The sequence below is a fragment of the Mirounga angustirostris genome, unplaced genomic scaffold (assembly GCF_029215605.1).
Source record: "Mirounga angustirostris isolate CCGP_5_RB_7025 unplaced genomic scaffold, mMirAng1.0.hap1 SCAF_13, whole genome shotgun sequence".
Lineage (NCBI taxonomy): Eukaryota > Metazoa > Chordata > Mammalia > Carnivora > Phocidae > Mirounga > Mirounga angustirostris.
Window position 1 is genome coordinate 51963604 of NW_026991721.1, and position 19147 is coordinate 51982750.

A 19147-nucleotide genomic window follows, 5' to 3' on the forward strand; every position below is an offset into this window, starting at 1 on the left:
ACACAGTAGAAAAGTATGGGCTTTAGAGTAGGACTCAGGTTCAAATCTTAGTTCCAAAAATGATTAGTTGTGTGATCCTGGAAAAGCTGTATTTGACCACACACATAGTAGTTGTTTAATGATTGGTAGCGATTTGGGAGGAGGCAGTAGTATTTAGTATTATTTAACAATAGTATTTAGTATTGTTATTTTAAGAACAGTAGTTGAAGACAATAGATTTTCTTGATATTTCCATTATGTAATCATGATAAAATGTGCCTCTTATTTATTTATTTAGATTTATTTATTTAAAGAGAGAGAGAGAGCACAAGCGGGAAGGGCAGGGAGAAGGAGAAAGAATCCCAAGCAGACTCTGCACCAAGCCTGGAGCCCAAAGTAGGGCTCGATTCCACAACCCCAAGATCACAACCTGAGCCAAAACCGAGAGTCAGACATTCAACTGACTGTACCACCTAGGCACCCCCAAATCTTCCCGTTTTAAACTAATTAAAAAGGAATCACAACAAGCGGCACCTGGGTGGCTCATTCAGTTAAGCATCCGATTCTTGGTTTTGGCTCAGGTGGTGATCTCAGGGCTGTGGGATTGAGCCCCACTTGGGGCTCCTCATGGTGTCTGCTTGTCCCTCTCCCTCCTACTCTCTGCCCCCTGCCCCCGTCCCTTTCCCTCCCTCTGCTAGTGCTCTCTCTCTCTCTCAAATAAATAAATAAAATCTTAAATAAAAAAAAAAGGAATCACAATGTGATTCCTCAGAGGGAATGTCACAAAGAATAAAAAAGGAATGTTTAGTGATATCTATAATAACAAATTAAATGCAGCAAACATCTATTGAGATCCCACTTTACAGACAGGCACTGTGCTAAAATGCATAGCTCTTGCCATTAGGGAGTTCACCACTTAATGAGGGAAACAGATAAATACACACTCATTATAATACAGGTGGACTGCACAAAGTGCTATAATAGAGGCACAAAGTATTACAGAAATACTGAGAAGAGAGTTAGCAGCTCATTCTCACAAGGATTGTCAGGAAGTGCTTCAGAGAGGAGATAATACAAAGGCTAAGAATTGAAGGATATATAAGATTTCATCAGGTATAAAGGGAAGCAGATAATTCCAAGTAAAGGAAAATGGTTTTAGCAAAGGTACAAAGGAATGAAAGATCATGTAAATTTGTAAGGGAGTAAGTATTTGGTATGGAATAACTAGGTCTTTGGGTGTGTTTTAAATATAGGAGATGTGATTGAAAGGAAATTTTGGAACCATATCACTAAAAATTCAAGTATTTACTATGTAAAAGGCACTGTGGTGGAAGCTTTACAAAGATGAACATATATTTAGTATTCACAGCAACCCCATGAAGTATATTATTTTCCAGGTCCCACCCCCAAGAGATTCTGATTGAGTAGGTGGGGAGAATGAGGGAGATAAAGAACATGCATTTTAAACAAGCACTCTAGGTGATTGTGATGCAAGAGATTCATGAATGACACTGAGAAATACTGACTGAGAGAAAAGAATGAATTTGCATGAAGGCAAGTTTCATACATTTAAAAAATTTATTCTTCCCAGCTCATGCCATACTCTTACATCAACCTATGACAAATAGATATTATTATTCTCCTTTTACAGATGATTAAAATGAGGCACAGAAAGGCTAAATAACTTGTTTAAGGTTACCTAGCTAAAATGTGACAGTGTCTGGACTTATGAATCTAAATGTCTACTACATATCTCTATCCAGAAGCCCTAATATAAATTCAAGTTCAACATACTCCAGTTTCTCAACTCAGCCTTTCCCCCAAACACAAACACATTAATTCCTGCTCTGATATACCCAATCTCAATGAACAGCCCACCATGTACCCATTTATCCATGCTAGAATTCTCCCTCGCCTGCTAAATCTAGTAAATCACCTTATCCTGTTAATTTCACCTTCTAAATAGTTTTCAACAGTCTCATTTCCACCCACACTACTACTGACTTAACAATAACACCTTCATTTACTGAGTGCCTACATCACATCTAGCATAGTACATTAATCCTTAGATCAATTCTGCGAAGTAGGCAATGTTATCGTCTCCATTATATCAGTGAGGACTCCATGGCTTTGATTCCATGTCCTTTGCCTCTATATAGGTGAGCTCCAGATCAACACCTCGGTTTTTCCTCTATCTTTGCCAGCCCTTAATCCCTCCAACTAGAACATTTAGTCTTCGAGAATACCTCCTCTTGTTTATTCTACTGACAAATAAAACTTTAAAGATAAAAACTAAACTTATGGCAACCCTTTCCCATTTTCCTATTATCATCAATCGTACATCCTCAGTTTTATAGGGTTTCTTATTTTCAGTTTTGTAGTTTTTAATCTTAAAGTTTGTAAGAGGAATCATGATGTAATAGGAAGGAATGGGAAATAAAGTTAGAATATGACCTGGGTTTACTATTTGATTTCACATTTTTTTTTTAGCTCTGCGTCTATGCAAGTTATATAACATCTCTGACCTTAATTTTCCTTAAAGGATAAGGTTAATAGGAATATTAATTCATACAGTCCTATGTGGGAAAAGTACACTATATAGTGTTAAATCCATTTTTAAGGAGGAAGAAAATCTCTTCAATGTGGCACACACATATATCTTACGGCCAACATCTGGATAATCTTTGTCAGACACATCAGTCTCCTGCATAAATATCTCAAGTGGCTATGCCTTGTCCATTGAAGGAAGATGTAAACTCAACTCTGCAGACATTCTGTCAACCATACTACTGCCTACTCTTACACCCCTCTAGCTTCACTCTATGAAATAATCCAGTGGAGTCATTCGGTTAACAAGCATTATGTCTTCTTATTCCTCAGCCTTCTCTCATTCTGCCCCTTCTATATCTCAATGCCCTCCCATTCCTTTAACCAATCCGGGTATATTCCTTTTTTTAAGATCAAGGTTGGTAGCTAACAAACAACTAGATGTCTGGACCAAAACAATGAGTACATGTGGTTCAAAACCAAGGCATGAACAAAAAGCATGTGCTGGAATTCTCTTTTTCTATGGAGCCCAATTATGTAGGTATGACTGTTTACTATGCAGATTATGTAGGTGTAATTGTTTATAATGTGATAAACTATAAAACTTGAGAAAAGTTTTCTTAAACAAAATGCCTACAAATGCTGGATAAAAATAAACATCCCTTGAAATGCTTAGCTGAGCTCACAAAGGAAAGGGAAATTCCCAGAGGCCAAAAGTGAAGAGATAGTTGAAAATCATAATGGTCAACTGATACTGAAGTAACACTGGTGCATTTGTTATTCTTATAGTCCTTTTTTTTATTGTAATTTTTAATGAGAAATTTTATCATTGGATGTATATGTCACATAGAACGTGATACTCTAAAAAAAAGAGAAGTATGAAATCATTTTGTTTACAAATTACATACATTTGGAGTTATACTAATCTATTCATATGCTGAGATTTTCAGTATTCAACTATTTTTTCATTTATGTAATTCATATAATTTCTTTTTTAAAAATTAACATATAATGTATTATTTGTTTCAGGGGTACAGGTCTGTGATTCATCAGTCTTACACAACACCCAACACTCACCACAACACATACCCTCCCCAATGTCCATCAGCCAGCCCCCACCACCACTCCCCTTCAGCAACCCTCAGTTTGTTTTCAAAGATTAAGAGTCTCTTATGGTTTGTCTCCCTCTCTGGATTCATCTTGTTTCATTTTTTCCTCTCTTCCCCTATGATCCTTTGCCTTGTTTCTCAAATTCCTCATATCAGTGAGATCATATAATTGTCTTTCTCCGATTGACTTATTTCACTTAGCATAATACACTCTAGTTCCATCCACGTCATTGCAAATGGCAAGATTTCATTTTTTTGATGGCTGTAATATTCATTGTGTATATATATACCACATCTTCTTTACTCATTCATGTGTTGATGGACATCTGGACTCTTTCCATAGTTTGGCTATTGAGGACATTGCTGCTATAAACATGGGGGTGCAGGTGCCCCTTAGGATCACTACATTTGTATCTTTGGGGTAAATACCCAGTAGTGCAATTGCTGGGTCGTAGGGTAGCTCTATTTTCAACTTTTTGAGGAACCTCCAAGCTGTTTTCCAGAGAGGCTGCATCAGCTTTCATTCCCACCAACAGTTTAGGAGGGTTCCCCTTTCTCTGCATCCTCGCCAACATCTGTTCTTTCCTGACTTGTTAATTTAAGAGACACTCTGAGACTAGGAGATAAGACTTGAGAAAGGTGGGACAATGGAACTGTGACACCCCTCCCAAATGTGCAGAGTGCCCTTCTTAACCCATCTTCAATAAAAAAATTGACCAAAAAAATCCAGGAAAAGGACAAGGAAACCTGTCTGCCTCAGCCAGCTGGGGCTCTGTGTGGGGAAAAATGTGTCCCTTGAGAATTTATAATCACAAACTTGCCTACACATCACTTTGCAGTTCAAATGTACACTATCAGCCTGATTTGGGAAGCCCCCAGTCAGGAAATTAACTAAAAGTTGTCCCATATTGAGAGTAATGTAGGATGCCGAGAAGAAACAAATATGTCTTTGACAGGACAAATGTCAAAAAGGACATAATCAGACCATTCAGGATTCCCACAGATAAAAAATTACTGTCAACCTAGAACACCCAGAAAAATTAGAATTAATAAATGAGAACCTTTTCAAACAAGCAAAAATGGAGTTTATCAACAGATCTTCACTAAAGGAATTTGCAAGGATATCAACTAAAAAAAAAAAAAGAAAGAAAGAAAGAAAGAAATTGATCCACAATTGATCCAAATTGCAAGAAGGAATGATAAGCAAGGAAATTGGTATACATGTGGGTAAATAAAAGCAAACACTGATTGTAAGGATTAAAAAACAAAGTATCTTAATTAAATAAGAAAGTAAGAAAATATCTATTTTTAAATTTTTTTTTTTTAAGATTTTATTTATTTGCGAGAGAGAGAATGAGAGACAGAGAGCATGAGAGGGGGGAGGGTCAGAGGGAGAAGCAGACTCCCTGCTGAGCAGGGAGCCTGACATGGGACTCGATCCCGGGACTCTGGGATCATGACCTGAGCTGAAGGCAGTCGCTTAACCAACTGAGCCACCCAGGCGCCCCAGAAAATATCTATTTTTAAAGGAACTGAATTATTGGATAACAATAATGTGTAAGATGGAAGGGAATTGTTGAGAGAAAAGTGTACTGAGGTAAAGATAAGAATTAATTTTAGACTTTAAGATTTTATTAGGATGAACTATATGAAATTCCTAAATCCAACTCTTTATCTATAAAATATTATCAATCTCATGTGGTTCAACCTAATATATTACAGTTTTAAAGATAACCACTAAGTGAATAGAAATAAAATGCACAGCTTCCAGAAGAAGAGACAAAAGTGGAATAAAACTTCAATACAAAAAAAAGTGGACAATAGATGATACCATTAATATAAAAATTTGAATATGAAGAACAATACAAAATATGGGTTGTGGATACAGATAGATATTTGAAAAGTATAAAGGAAATTCAGGATACTGATAAGGGTGGAGAGAAAGAGATCAAACTTCTAAGATTTTATTTTTAAAACTGGAATATGAGTACACAGGTCTATTATTCTTTATAATTTGCAATGAATTAAACTTATGTTTAATAATAAAATTTTTAAAGCCACAAAAAATTTTTTAAAGCCATAAAGTTACAAAGACAAAAAACAAAACAAAACAAAAAAACCCAATATGTAGTGTTTTCCAATTTCTGTGGTGTAAAACACTCCCACCATGTTTAAGATACCAATGTGACAGGGCGCCTGGGTGGCTCAGTTGGTTAAGCGACTCCCTTCGGCTCAGGTCATGATCCTGGAGTCCCGGGATCGAGTCCCGCATTGGGCTCCCTGCTCGGCGGGGAGACTGCTTCTCCCTCTGACCCTCCTCCCTCTCATGTTCTCTGTCTCTCATTCTCTCTCTCTCTCAAATAAATAAATAAAAAATCTTAAAAAAAAAAAAAAGATACCAATGTGACATCATTGAATGCAGAGTTAATAAGAGATATACAGGGGTGCCTGGGTGGCTCAGTCGTTAAGCGTCTACTTTCAGCTCAGGTCATGATCCCGGGGTCCTGGGATAGAGCCCTGCATCAGGCTCCCTGCTTTGTGGGAAGCCTGCTTCTCCCCTCCCACTCCCTCTGCTTGTGTTCCCTCTCTCGCTGTGTCTCTCTCTGTCAAATAAATAAATAAAATCTTTAAAAAAAATAAGAGATGTACAGTAGCACATATATACTATTTTCACCATACAGATAACAATGGATGTAAATAATTTCAAAAGCATAGAATATAGTAAAATAATTAGGAATAATGAATTTTAAATATATTACCTGTGTCTTAAGTGATTTATTTAAGTAAATTTATATAATTTAAAATATATGTCTAAAAACTGGCTTACAAAATTCCTGAAAATTTAACAATCAATTCTCACAAGCCAGTGAAAGCCATGTCTAGCATACCACTGCATAAGTATGAATCCAAAACAGTTCTTTCTTTTTTTTTTTTTAAGGTTTTATTTATTTATTTGTCAGAGAGAGAGAGGGAGAGCACACAAGCAGGAGGAGCAGCAGGCAGAGGGAGAAGCAGGCTCCCCACTGAGCAGGGAGCCCAATGCGGGGCTCAATTCCAGGACACTGGGATCATGACCTGAGCCGAAGACAGACGCTTAACCAACTGAGCCACCCAGGCACCCCCAAAACAGTAATTTCTGAGTGATATCAGAGAAATTGTTGTGAAGAACCTCTGAAAATCCTCTTTGTCATAAAAGCAATGAGAATAATGGAAGAAGTGTAAAAATAAATTTACTCTGTTCTCTGGAAGTTAACAAAGGTTTCCAGTAATTCAGGGTGTGTTGATTACAAAAAAAAAAAAAAGATCGCTGAAAAGTGAGCTTTGTGCAATTTTAACTTCCCCTATTCTAATCTAGTCCATCTCCAGTTCTGTGGTAGCCTTGAAAAGCAACAATCACAGTGAAAACTACCAGTCTGGAAGTCACACAAGATGGAATAATGGATCAAAACTCCCTCAAACCTCCACTCCCAAAAAACTGTCATTATTTGACCTGTCTGATGGTTCTCTGGACAACCCAACTCATAGGCTGTCTTTATCTTATCTGACTTGGAGTTTGCCAGTGTAAATCTCTTCCCCCACCACCACACCCAAAGAAGTTTGTCCAAAACTATCAGAGACAAATGTTTAACAATGTGGTTGCCTGATGCATTGGACAATAGGGCAAACAAGAGGTCAACCAAAAAACTCAAAAGGGAAAACTGGGAAATAAGATGTCCATAGAGGGCTTTGAAAAGTTCTGATATGAACCTTGGTATTGAAATGGCAATACACTTCCAGGATTGTGCACATACTCAGGAATGACATGAGAAAGCCCTAAGTTCACCACTCTGGCTGACCTTGAGACTCTACATAAGGAGGAAATAGGCAGAATTTTAAACAGCCTGGCTGAGTGTTGACTACATACCCCAAATTGCATAGAGCCCCTCAGCAAACACTGGAACACCTACTGGTTGCAGGCATATAAAGACACCTCTGTCTAATCATTATTTCAGGAAACCATATTCAAAGAACTAAAGGAAAGCATGAGGACAATAGAGAATATCAATAAAGAGACAGAAATTATTTTTTAAAGGACAAAATAGAAATGCTGGAGTTGAAAAGTACAATAATCAAGTGAAAATTTCACTAACAGGCTCAATCGCAGATAAGAATCAGCAAAACTGAAAAATACATCAATTGAGATTATCCAATTTGAGAAAAAGGGGAAAAGAATGAAGAAAATGAACAAAGCCTCAGACACCTGAGGGACTACCATTTAACACTACAATATACTCATAATGGGTATCACAGGAGAGGAGACACAGAAGGGACAGAAAGGATATTTGAAGAATGGCTGAAAATTCCCCAAATTTGACAAAAAACAACACTGTACACATCCACAAAGTTCAATATATTCCAAGTAGGATAAATTCAAAGTGATTCATGTGTAGACACGTCACAGTGAAATCGTCAAAAGCAAAAGACAAAGAATTTTGAAAGTAGCAAGAGAGAAATGACTTGTCAAGTCCAAGGAACCTTTAACAGTTTGTTTCTCATTAGTAACCGATGAAGCCAAAAAAGTGGGATGACATATTCAAAGTGCTAAAAGAAAAGGACTTTTATTTTTATTTTATTTATTTATTTGTCAGAGAGAGAGAAAGAGAGCACAAGCAGGGGGAGCAGCCGGCAGAGGGAGAAGCAGGCTCCCCACTGAGCAGGGAGCCCAATGCGGGACTTGATCCCAGGACCCTGGGATCATGACCTGAGCCAAAGGCAGATCCTTAACCAACTGAGCCACCCAGGCACCCCAGGAAGACTTTTAACCAAGAATTATGTATCAAGCAAAATTATCTTTCAAAACTGAAAGATCCACTTTCATCATTACAGCATGAAGAGCGCTATGACCTGCTCCAAAATGAAAATTATTAAAGGAAGCAAAGAAAAACTAAAAAAACCCACAAAAAACAAAAACAAATTTTACACCCACCCCAATAAAAAAAAATTGGAAAAAAAGAAACCACTCAAAGCCTTTGGAAATTATCCTAAGAGCAAACAGCAAATGGAGAAACATCTCTTCAAGAAAATCTATAAATATTTGGTAGGAAAGGTGAGTATCTGTGGTTTTTCAGGAAGACTATTGCCTGACCCCTCCCCTCCCCCCGTGCTCCGGCCCCCCAGCTTAGTGAGGTGGAGACTCCAGCCAGACTGCTGCAGCCAAGAACACAGAATTGTTTCCTGTCTCAGCTACCAGCTGGAAGGCTTTGTTCCTGGGAGAAACAGGACTTAAGTGTTTCTCATCCCGCCCCCAGCTGTCTGTTGCTGAGACTAAGTCCTAAGTGAATGTGGTCAGGAGGCAGGCGCTCTCTTCTTTCACCCAACCTCTATCTTGGCCATGGCCCAGTGAGAATACTGGAGGAAGTATAATACAAGGGAAATGCAAGTTCAAACCACAATGAGATAACATTTCACATCCCCCAAGATGATATATAATAAAAACAAAACAAAACAAACAATACTAAGGGTCAGTGAGGAGAGATTTAGAAAAATTGGAACCTTCATAATTCCTAAACTCTAAAATGTAAAATAGTGCGTTTGCTTTGGAAAACAATTTGGCAGTTCCTCAAAAGATTAAATCTGGAGTTGTCATATGACCAGCATTTCCAATCCTAGGTCTATACCTAAGAGAACTGAATGATTCTTTTCATAAGAAAAGTCTAGAATAAGCACATCTATAGCAAAGAAAGTAGACTAGGGGAGCCTGGGTGGCTCAGTTGGAAGAGCATGCAACTCTTGATCTCAGAGTTGTTTTGTCTTGTTTTTTTAAGATTTTATTTATTTATTTGAGAGAGAAGGAGAGACAGTGAGAGAGTACAAGCGGGGAGGAGAGGGAGAAGCTGGCTCCCTGCAGAGCAAGGAGCCCGATGCGGGGCTCGATCCCAGGACCCTGGGATCATGACCTGAGCCGAAGGCAGACACTTAACCGACTGAGCCACCCAGGTGCCCCTTGATCTCAGGTTTTTAGTTTGAGCCCCACACTGGGTGTAAAGATTACTTAAAAAAATAAAATCTTTAAAAAAGAAAAGTAGATTAGTAGTTGCAGGAGTTGAGGGGAGAGAAGGAAGGGAAGAAAGGGGAGTGAATGCTAATGGTTATGAGGTTTCCTTTTGAGGTGGTAAGTATATTCTGGAATTAGCACTGGTAAATATTGCACAAGTTTATGCCAATAAAAAGTCCATTGAAGGGCGCCTGGGTGGCTCAGTTGGTTAAGCGACTGCCTTCGGCTCAGGTCATGATCCTGGGGTCTCGGGATCGAGTCCCGCATCAGGCTCCCTGCTCGGCGGGGAGTCTGCTTCTCCCTCTGACCCTCCTCCCTCTCATGCTCTCTGTCTCTCATTCTCTCTCTCTCAAATAAATAAATAAAATCTTAAAAAAAAAAAAAGTCCATTGAATTGCATACTTTAAAAGGGTGAGTTAGGGGGCACGTGAGTAGCTCAGTTGGTTAAGCTCTGCCTTCGGCTCAGGTCATGATTCTGGAGTCCCAGGAGGGAGCTTGCATGGGGTTCCCTGCTCAGTGAGGAGTCTGCTTCTCCCTCTCCCTCCACCCCTCCCCTTGCTCCTGCTTGCTCTCTCTCTGGCTCACTCTCTCAAATAAATAAATAAAATCTTTGAAAAAAAAGAGTGAGTTTGTGGTATGTGCTTTATATTGAGAGAGACAGAGAGGAATAACAGGAATAGTTACTTTCACTTGGTCATTATGGCTTAGGAGGTTGGAAATCACTTGGTCAGCCTTATGCATTGTCAACCAAACACTAATAGCTTACCTCAGTTCCTGTTTCTCTCCAATCCCAAACCCGACTTCCCCCTGGCCACACTTTGCAGTCCTTATAGGTTTTAGTAGAGCCTTGTACTTTCATTTGCCCCCATGATAGGGAAGCAATTTCAGGGGAGGACATAAGGAACTTAACTGAACTCTGAAATTAAAAGAAAAATATGTTAAATAAGTTATGAAGTAAGGTTGAAACAACTCCAAAAGACAGGAGCTATACTATATACAAAAATGTATTTTAAAATATAATACTATATACAAAATGCAGTAAACCCTAGTCCCTTATGAGTTAAGAAGCATCTTTGTCATTTACATGGTTGTGACTTCTTCTCTAGAGGTCTAAAAAGTAAAATGTTGAGTGCCTAGGTGGCTCAGTTGTTAAGCGTCTGCCTTCGGCTCAGGTTATGGTCCCAGGGTCCTGGGATCGAGCCCCACATTGGGCTACCTGCTCCACGGGAAGCCTGCTTCTCCCTCTCCCAATTCCTCTTGTGTTCCCTCTCTCGCTGTGTCTCTCTCTGTCAAATAAATAAATAAAATCTTTAAAAAAAATAAATAAAAAGTAAAATGCTAACTCTTGGGATCCTGAATCATTTGATACTAGATACTACATTACTTCTCAAACTGGATGGAATTCTTGATATTTTTTGAGAGATAAAATTAAAAGATTTACTTCAGCATAATGGAGTGAGGAGGTTGACACATCATTTCTCCAAAAAGCAAGTATAAAGCTGGATAAACCTTTCAAAATAATAACTTGATACTCTAGAAATAATAAAGGCATACTATAAGCTGAGAAACACTTATTTATGAAAACCACTGAATTTCGGAGGACAGTAACATGGCTTGTTGTTCCTGCCTGGGATTACTGTCATGCCCTCAATCAGTTCAGTTGGCACAGAGATTCAACTTGGTTGAGGCAGGATATGAAAATCAACAACAGTCTTGTTGCTTTGGCCAGAGGAGGCTTGATTAATTTAGAGCATTATATATTAAATTGGTGATCTCAGTGGCAAGCAAATATGGATGGCAGGTGGCTCTGCTTCCTTGCTATCGTGGGCCTGTTTGGGGCAAGCAATGGATTTGCAGAGTAGGCAGGGATTTAACAGGAATTTCTCAGAGCTGACATAGCCATAGGGGCCTTGATGAGCTCTCCACATATCCGGAGTGGACCAAATGCTGTGAGTGTATGTATCAAAGACAAAAACCGAGGAGGCCTAAATCATGCAAACATTTTGGGCTTGTGGAGCCAACAGCACATGCAAAATTGAGAAGCAAGATGGCTCAAGAGGACTTAGAATAATGTAAAAGCCAGGCAAGAAATGAAAACAGTCTGAACATTGCATACTCCTCAGTGCACACATTGACCCACAAGTACAGAGTAAAAGTCTTACTGGCGTGAGGTATTTGAGCACAATCTTTCTTTGACTGAACACAAAGCTATATAGACACAGAGGAGACCCCTAGGAAGCCAAGCTTAAGAAAAAAAAAAAGAATAAAAATTAAAGGGGTGCTTGGCTGGCTCAGTTGGAAGAGCATGTGACTCTTGATCTCGGGGTCATGGTCCAAGTCCCATGTTAGGTGTAGAGATTATAAATAAATAAATAAATAAATAAATAAATAAATAAATAAATAAATAAATAAATAAAAATAATAAATTTTAAAAAATGAATAAAATTTAAAAACGGATCCTAGTGGCCACACATTGCATGGGAGATAGAATTCACAGATTTAGTCTAGGCAAGTGATTAAGTACAAAGAATAACATGCGGGGGGTGAAATCAGAATCCAGACTTTAATATACTATCTAAAATATTCAGTTTTGACCAAAAAATTGTAAGACATGCAAAGAAACGGGGGCACCTGGGTGGCTCAGTCGGTTAAGTGTCTGCCTTCAGCTCAGGTCATGATCCCAGGGTCCTGGGATCGAGCCCCAAGTCAGGCTCCCTGCTCAGCAGGGAGTCTGCTTCTCCCTCTGCCCCTCTCCCTGCTCATACTCTCTCCCTCTCAAATTAATAAAACCTTTAAACAAAAAGACATGCAAAGAAACAAAAAATATGAACCATACTCATCAACTGAAACTGTATCTGAGTGTTCCCATATGTTTGCTTTAGCAAAGATTTCAAAGAAATTATTATAAATATATTCAGGGAACTAAAGAAACCATATATAAAGAATTAAACAAAATTACGATGACAATAACTTACTCAACATAGAATTGCAATAAAGAGGAAGACTTTTCAAAAAAAGAATCATACAAATTCTAGTATTTATAAGTAAAATAACTAAAAGGTTAATTGTAATAGTCAAGGTTCTACAGAGAAACAGAACCAGTAGATCATGCATATTATGAGATTTATTTCAAGGAAGTGTCTCATGTACTTGTGGGGAGCGGCCAGTCCAAAATGTCTAGGCAGGTTGGCAGGCTGCTAACTCTTGGGCAGAAGTTGTCATTGTAGTAACAATGTGTTGGTTCTTCTTCCTGAAGGAAACCTCAGTTTTGCTTTTAAGGTCTTTCAACTGATTGGTTGAGACGTACCAAGAATATCGAGGACAATCTCCTTTATTTAAAAGTCAACTGATTGTAGATGTTAACATCTACAAAACACCGTCAAGTAACCCTTAGATTAGCATTTGATTGAATAACTGGGTACTGTAGCCTAGCTAAATTGACATTTAAAACTAACCATCACAGTCCACCCCTTGTCAATTTGGCACCTATATATATGTCCTTAAACCATATTTAATCTCCAAATAAACATATTAGCAAAGTGATACTTCTGCCTATCATTAATAACTACTAATCCGGGCGCCTGGGTGGCTCAGTTGGTTAAGCGACTGCCTTCGGCTCAGGTCATGATCCTGGAGTCCCTGGATCGAGTCCCGCGTTGGGCTCCCTGCTCAGCGGGGAGCCTGCTTCTCCCTCTGACCCTCCCCCCTCTCATGTGCTCTCTCTCTCTCATTCTCTCTCTCTCAAATAAATAAATAAAATCTTTAAAAAAAAAACTACTAATCCATTTTTGCAGCTTCAAATACTGAATATCCATTTTTAAAATACATAGCAAAGTACATAAACACATTATTTTAGGTGCTATGGGAGGAAGATACAAATTTATAAGACATGATTCCTGTTCTTAGGAACTAATATTACCCTAGAGGAGAGAAGACAAATAACTATATATTTTTTTTAAAGATTTTATTTATTTATTTGAGAGAGAGAGAATGAGAGAGAGCACATGAGAGGGGGGAGGGCCAGAGGGAGAAGCAGACTCCCTGACGAGCAGGGAGCCTGATAAATAACTATACTTTTTTAAGGTAATTTTTTTTTAATATGAAGTAACTTTTGAAAAGTGGTGTAAGGGGGGCGCCTGGGTGGCTCAGATGGTTGAGCATCTGCCTTCAGCTCAGGTCATGATCCCGGGGTCCTGGGATCGAGTACCGCATCAGGCTCCCTGCTCCTTGGGAGCCTGCTTCTCCCTCTGCCTCTCTCTCTCTCTCTGTCTCTCATGAATAAATAAAATCTTTAAAAAAAAAAAAAGAAAAAGAAAAGTGGTATAAGGGAAGTATAATGAGTTGTTAATGAGTGTTGAGAAAGACTTCTGTGTTAGTCTTCTAAAGCTTCCATAACACAATATGGCAGACTGAGTGGCTTAAAAAACAGAAATTGATTTTCTCACAGTCTGGAGGCTGGAAGTCCAAGATCAAGAGAGGTGCCTCTCTTCCTGCTTGCAGATGGATTCCTCCTTGCTTTTTTTCTTTTTCTTTGTCCCCACATGGCCTTTTCTCTGTGCATTAGTACTCTTGGTGTCTTTCTTGGTCTTTTGGGAAGGGGGTGGGGGGGGTTCAAATTCCTAATTCAATCTTTTTACTAGTTATAATTCCATTCAGATTTTCTTGAGTTTCAATAGTTTCTGTTCTAGGAATTTGTTCACTTCCTTTAGATTATCTGATTTGTAGGCATACAGTTATTTATAATGTTCCTTTATAATCCTTTTTAAAATTACTATGGATAGTGATGTCCCCTTGTTCATTTCAGATTTTAGTTTCTTGACTTTTCTATTTTCATCTTGGCCAGTCTAGCTAAAGATGTGTGAATTTTGTGGTTATTTTCAAAGAATCAACTTTTGGATTTGTTGCTTTTCTCTATTTTTCTATTCTCTATTTCATTAATATCTATACTTATCTTTATTATTTCCTTCCTTCTATTCATTTTGTGTTTAGTTTGCTTTTTTCCAGTTTTTTAAAAAAAGATTTTATTTATTTATTTGAGAGAGAGAGAGAGATAGCAAGAGAGAGAGAGCATGAGCAGGGGGGAGAGGGAGAAGTGGGCTCCCTGCTCAATGTGGGACTCAATCACAGGACCCTGAGATTATGACCTGAGCTGAAGGCAGACGCTTAACCGACTGAGCCACCCAGGTGCACCACTTTTTTTCAGTTTTTTAAAGATGGAAAGTTAGGCTTTTTAAATACAAGTCATCTTTTTTAATACAAGTATTTACATATAGCTGCATATTTCTTTTAAGGAGTGCTTTAGGTGCATCCCCTAAGTTTTGATATCTTATGTTTTCATTTTTATCCATCTAAAAGTATTTTCTAATTTTCCTTGAGATTTCTTCTTTGAACCATTGATTATTTCAGTGTCTGTCACTTAATATCAGCATATAAATGAGTTTTCCAAATTTTCTTGTTTTTGATTCTGGTCTAACTCCATGTTTGGAAAACACATTTGGCATAATTTGAACACTTTTAAATTTGTTGAGACTTCTTTTTTATGCCTTAGCACATGGTTTACCTTGGAGAATTTTCCATGTGCACTTGAGAAAAATGTGTATTCACTATGTTTGTGCAGCGTCCATAGGTGTCTGTTAGGTCTAGCTATTCTTTTTTTTTTAGATTTTATTATTTATTTGACAGAGAGAGACACAGCAAGAGAGGGAACACAAGCAGGGGGAGTGGGAGAGGGAGAAGCAGGCTTCCCGCGGAGCAGGGAGCCTGATGCGGGGCTCGATCCCAGGACCCAGGGACCATGACCTGAGCTGAAGGCAGACACTTAACCAACTGAGCCACCCAGGCGCCCCTAGGTCTAGCTATTTTATAGTATTTTCAAGCCTATTTTTTTTGTTGACATTCTTCCTAGTTTTCCTAGATGACCATTATTGAAAGTGGAGTATTGAAGTCTCCAAGCAGTATTGCTGAATTCTCTGTTTCTCCTTTCAATTCTATCAGTTTTTTCTTCATGTATATTAGGGCTCTTGAGGCATTGACTCCTTGTGTGTATGTTTTTTTTTTTTTTTTAAGATTTTATTTATTCATTTGAGAGAGAGAGATAGTGAGAGAGAGCACAAGCGGGAAGGAGAGGGAGAAGCAGGCTCCCCATGTGGGGCTCGATCCCAGGACCCTGACGTCATGACCGGAGCCAAGCCGAAGGCAGCCGCTTAACTGACTGAGCCACCCAGGCACCCCCTCCTTGTGGTTTTGATAAACCTTTAGCTTTAGGAATGAAGCACTGACCTTTGTATCTCTAGCTGTAGGAGCGAAGCACTGACCTAGGCTAATGCATTGAGTACATCAATTACTTTCACTTTCTACACTGGTCACACTGGCTGAATGGTTGGATATGTGAGCTGAGATGTGCCAATCAGTGTCAGTTTGGGGACTTTTTGGGGGAAATTCTGAGATACTGAGGCTGGGATGAATAGAATATAGAAGGGTACCTTAAAACTGCCAGTACCAAAAGGGAAATCAGTCTGAAAATTCAGCCCACGCAGAGGAAGGCAACACAGAGAGATATACTAAGAGTGTTACCACCTGAACAGACCATACCTCAAGCATGAGCTACCACCGGTCTTTTCAATGATTTAAGGTAATAAATTTCCTTTATTGTTTAAGCCTATTTGTCTTTTACTTGCAACTTAAAGATTTTGACACAACTTATCTTAATGATTCACCAGATATCCAAATGTCTTTTTTTAAAAAAGGTTTTATTTATTTATTTGAGAGAGAGAGAGCACACGAGAGAGCGAGTACGAGGGGAGGGTATGGGAAGGGCAGAAGGAGAGGGAGAAGCAGGCCCCCCCGCCGAGCAGGGAGCCCAACACAGGGCTGGATCCCAGGACTCCAGGATCATGAACTGAGCCAAAGGCAGACGCTTAACTGACTGAGTCACCCAGGCGCCCCCCAAATGTCATCTTAATAGTATTGAAGAAATACTTTTGCAATCTAGTTCTGCTCGGCACTAGGAGAACTGATGGGTCACACATACCATAAAATTTTACTGAATGAAAAATATACAATAACTACTGTAGTCATGCTTAGATTTCATCTAGGACTATGGAGTTAAAACAGAAATTTTACCTAATAATATCTGTTCCCTTCGCCATAATTAAGTGATAAAGATCTGATTTGTTCATTCATCCAGACATTCATTCATTCATTTTCCTCCACATGTAAAGCTAAGGGAATGTGTTTCAAACTCTTTGTCTAAACCACAGCAACAAATACATTTTATATTATAACACACACACCTGCAAACATACATATTTCATATCTATTTCCTGCAATATACTTATCATACTTATCCTTATTTTATGTGATACACTATTTTCTGTTCTTTTTTTTTAGCACCCCCCTCTTTTTAGTACTGTTCTATTTTTACTTTTTCATTTTTAATATAATTTTGGTCTTGATCCACCAAATTGATTTTAAAACCAACTAATGGGTCATGACCCATAGTTTAAAAAACATTACTGTAGGCTAAGGCTATATTCAAAATAAATAATGAGGGAAGCATGTGCACTGGCTACATCGAAATGGGAGTGGGATGCTGGAATAGGGTCTGCTGTTTGTGTATTGAATGTTCAGTTGCTGGGAGTTGTTAGAAAGTAAGTTGGGTAGCCAGTGTGCCAGGGATTACTTAGGAGGCTCACTCAGGGCAGGGGTTCTTCTGCAATTAGCATGTAAGTACAGTATCTTAATATCTTAACAGCCAGTATAACCTTTCTAGTCCACATTAGTGAATATTAGTCTTTGCTGCACAAGATACCAAACTGCATAATGTGATCCCTGCCCTCAATTATCTAATAGTAAAGTTAAAACAGGTAGACACATAGCAACAATATGAGGTATAATACATTTTAATATCAGTAGTTTCCTACATAAATTTTTTTAGTAAAAATCTTTATTCCACCAGAGAAATTAGTCTCCGCCATTCTTTTAAGAGAAAAGAATAGACTAATGCATAACTCTTTAAAAAAAAGATGGTAAGACACTTCTAAAAGTGCTCTCTTCAATGAGTAGAACTCTGCAGCAACACAGAATTTGATTATCCTTAGGAAAAGAAAAAGGCTGGTTTAAATCTTGTTTATATTACAACTTGTCTTTCTTTCTGTACATTTTCTTATTAAACTATCTTGAAGGACACAGATTCCTATTTCTGTTGACACTTAATAGCCTTTTCTCTACATCTAACATATATACACACACACATCACATGTATTAACTCTTTAAAAAGTGAACTCTAGGGGCGCCTGGGTGGCTCAGTTGGCTGAGTGTCTTGACTTTGGATTTCTGCTCAGGTCAAGATCTGAGGGTCCTGAGACGGAGCTCCAAGTTGCTGGGCTTCCTGCTCAGCAGGGAGTCTGCTTCTCTCCTTTTCTCTCTCCCTCTGCCCCTCCCCCTGTGCGCACATGTGCTCTTTCTCTCTCAAATAATAAATCTGAAAAAAAAAAAGTGAACTTTAAACAAACCGATGTAAATTTACTCATGACTGGTAATTCCCCAAATTGGCTCCACAACTAAATCCAATTCACCTCAATATACATTTACCAGGCTTACAGTGTCTGTTAAAAAATATGTGTAACAAATGCAAAGATAGTATCTTGTGGAGACAGAAATATGTATTAGTTATTCTGTTGTAAGGCAGAATTATCAATGCAATTTGGGATAATTGAGGGATAAGCCATTAAATTTTAAAATCGAAGCACAGTTACATTCTGCTAATTGCACAGATATTGTTTAGAATTTAAGGAGTTTTGATAAATGGGGGCACATGGGTGGCTCAGGCAGTTAAGAGTCTGCCTTCAGCTCAGGTGGTGATCCCAGGGTCCTGGGATAGAGCCTGCTTCTCCCTCTCCCTCTGCCTGCCCCTCCCCCTGCTTGTTCTCTCTCTCTCTCTCTCTCTCTCTAATAAACAAATCTTAAAAAAAAAGGCTTTTGACAAATGTATAAACTTGCCAATCAAGATACAGAAAGTATCCAGAAAGTTGCCTTGTGTAACTTTCTAGTCACTCTTTCAAAGCTCAAATGAAACCACTAATTTGACTTCTATTCCCCTAGATTAGACCATCATATTGCTGGAATTGTATAGTACCTATTTTTTGTGTCTGTCTTCTTTCACTCAACAGGCTTTGAGATTCACTCACGTTGTAGTATCAAGTGTATATTAGTATGAATAGTAGTCTGTTGCAAGAATCAATCACAATTTATTCATCCATTCTTCTGTTGATGAACATTTGTGTTGTTTTAGACTTTTTGGTATTTTGAATAAACTAGCCATTAATTTTGAATGAACAAGTTTTCTTTTTTCCCTATAGGATGTGAAATATGAACCATCTTAAGAAATCGCTTATTCATAAACAAAGTTAGACTGAGTGTAGATAATTTAATGCTTGTTTGAAGGCAACTTCATGGCAGTAGCAATAAATTAATTACA

General features: G+C 38.4%; 1 protein-coding gene across 1 annotated transcript in view; it reads right to left on the bottom strand.

The window, feature by feature from the left end:
* Positions 1 to 19147, bottom strand: part of AAMDC (adipogenesis associated Mth938 domain containing) — a 40820-nt gene that overhangs the window by 17165 nt on the left and 4508 nt on the right. Inside the window, exon 2 of the mRNA XM_045894501.3 lies at positions 10436 to 10585. Within this exon, the coding sequence (XP_045750457.1) occupies positions 10436 to 10567 (132 nt within the window). The 5' untranslated portion in view covers positions 10568 to 10585. The remainder of the gene's footprint in view (positions 1 to 10435; positions 10586 to 19147) is intronic.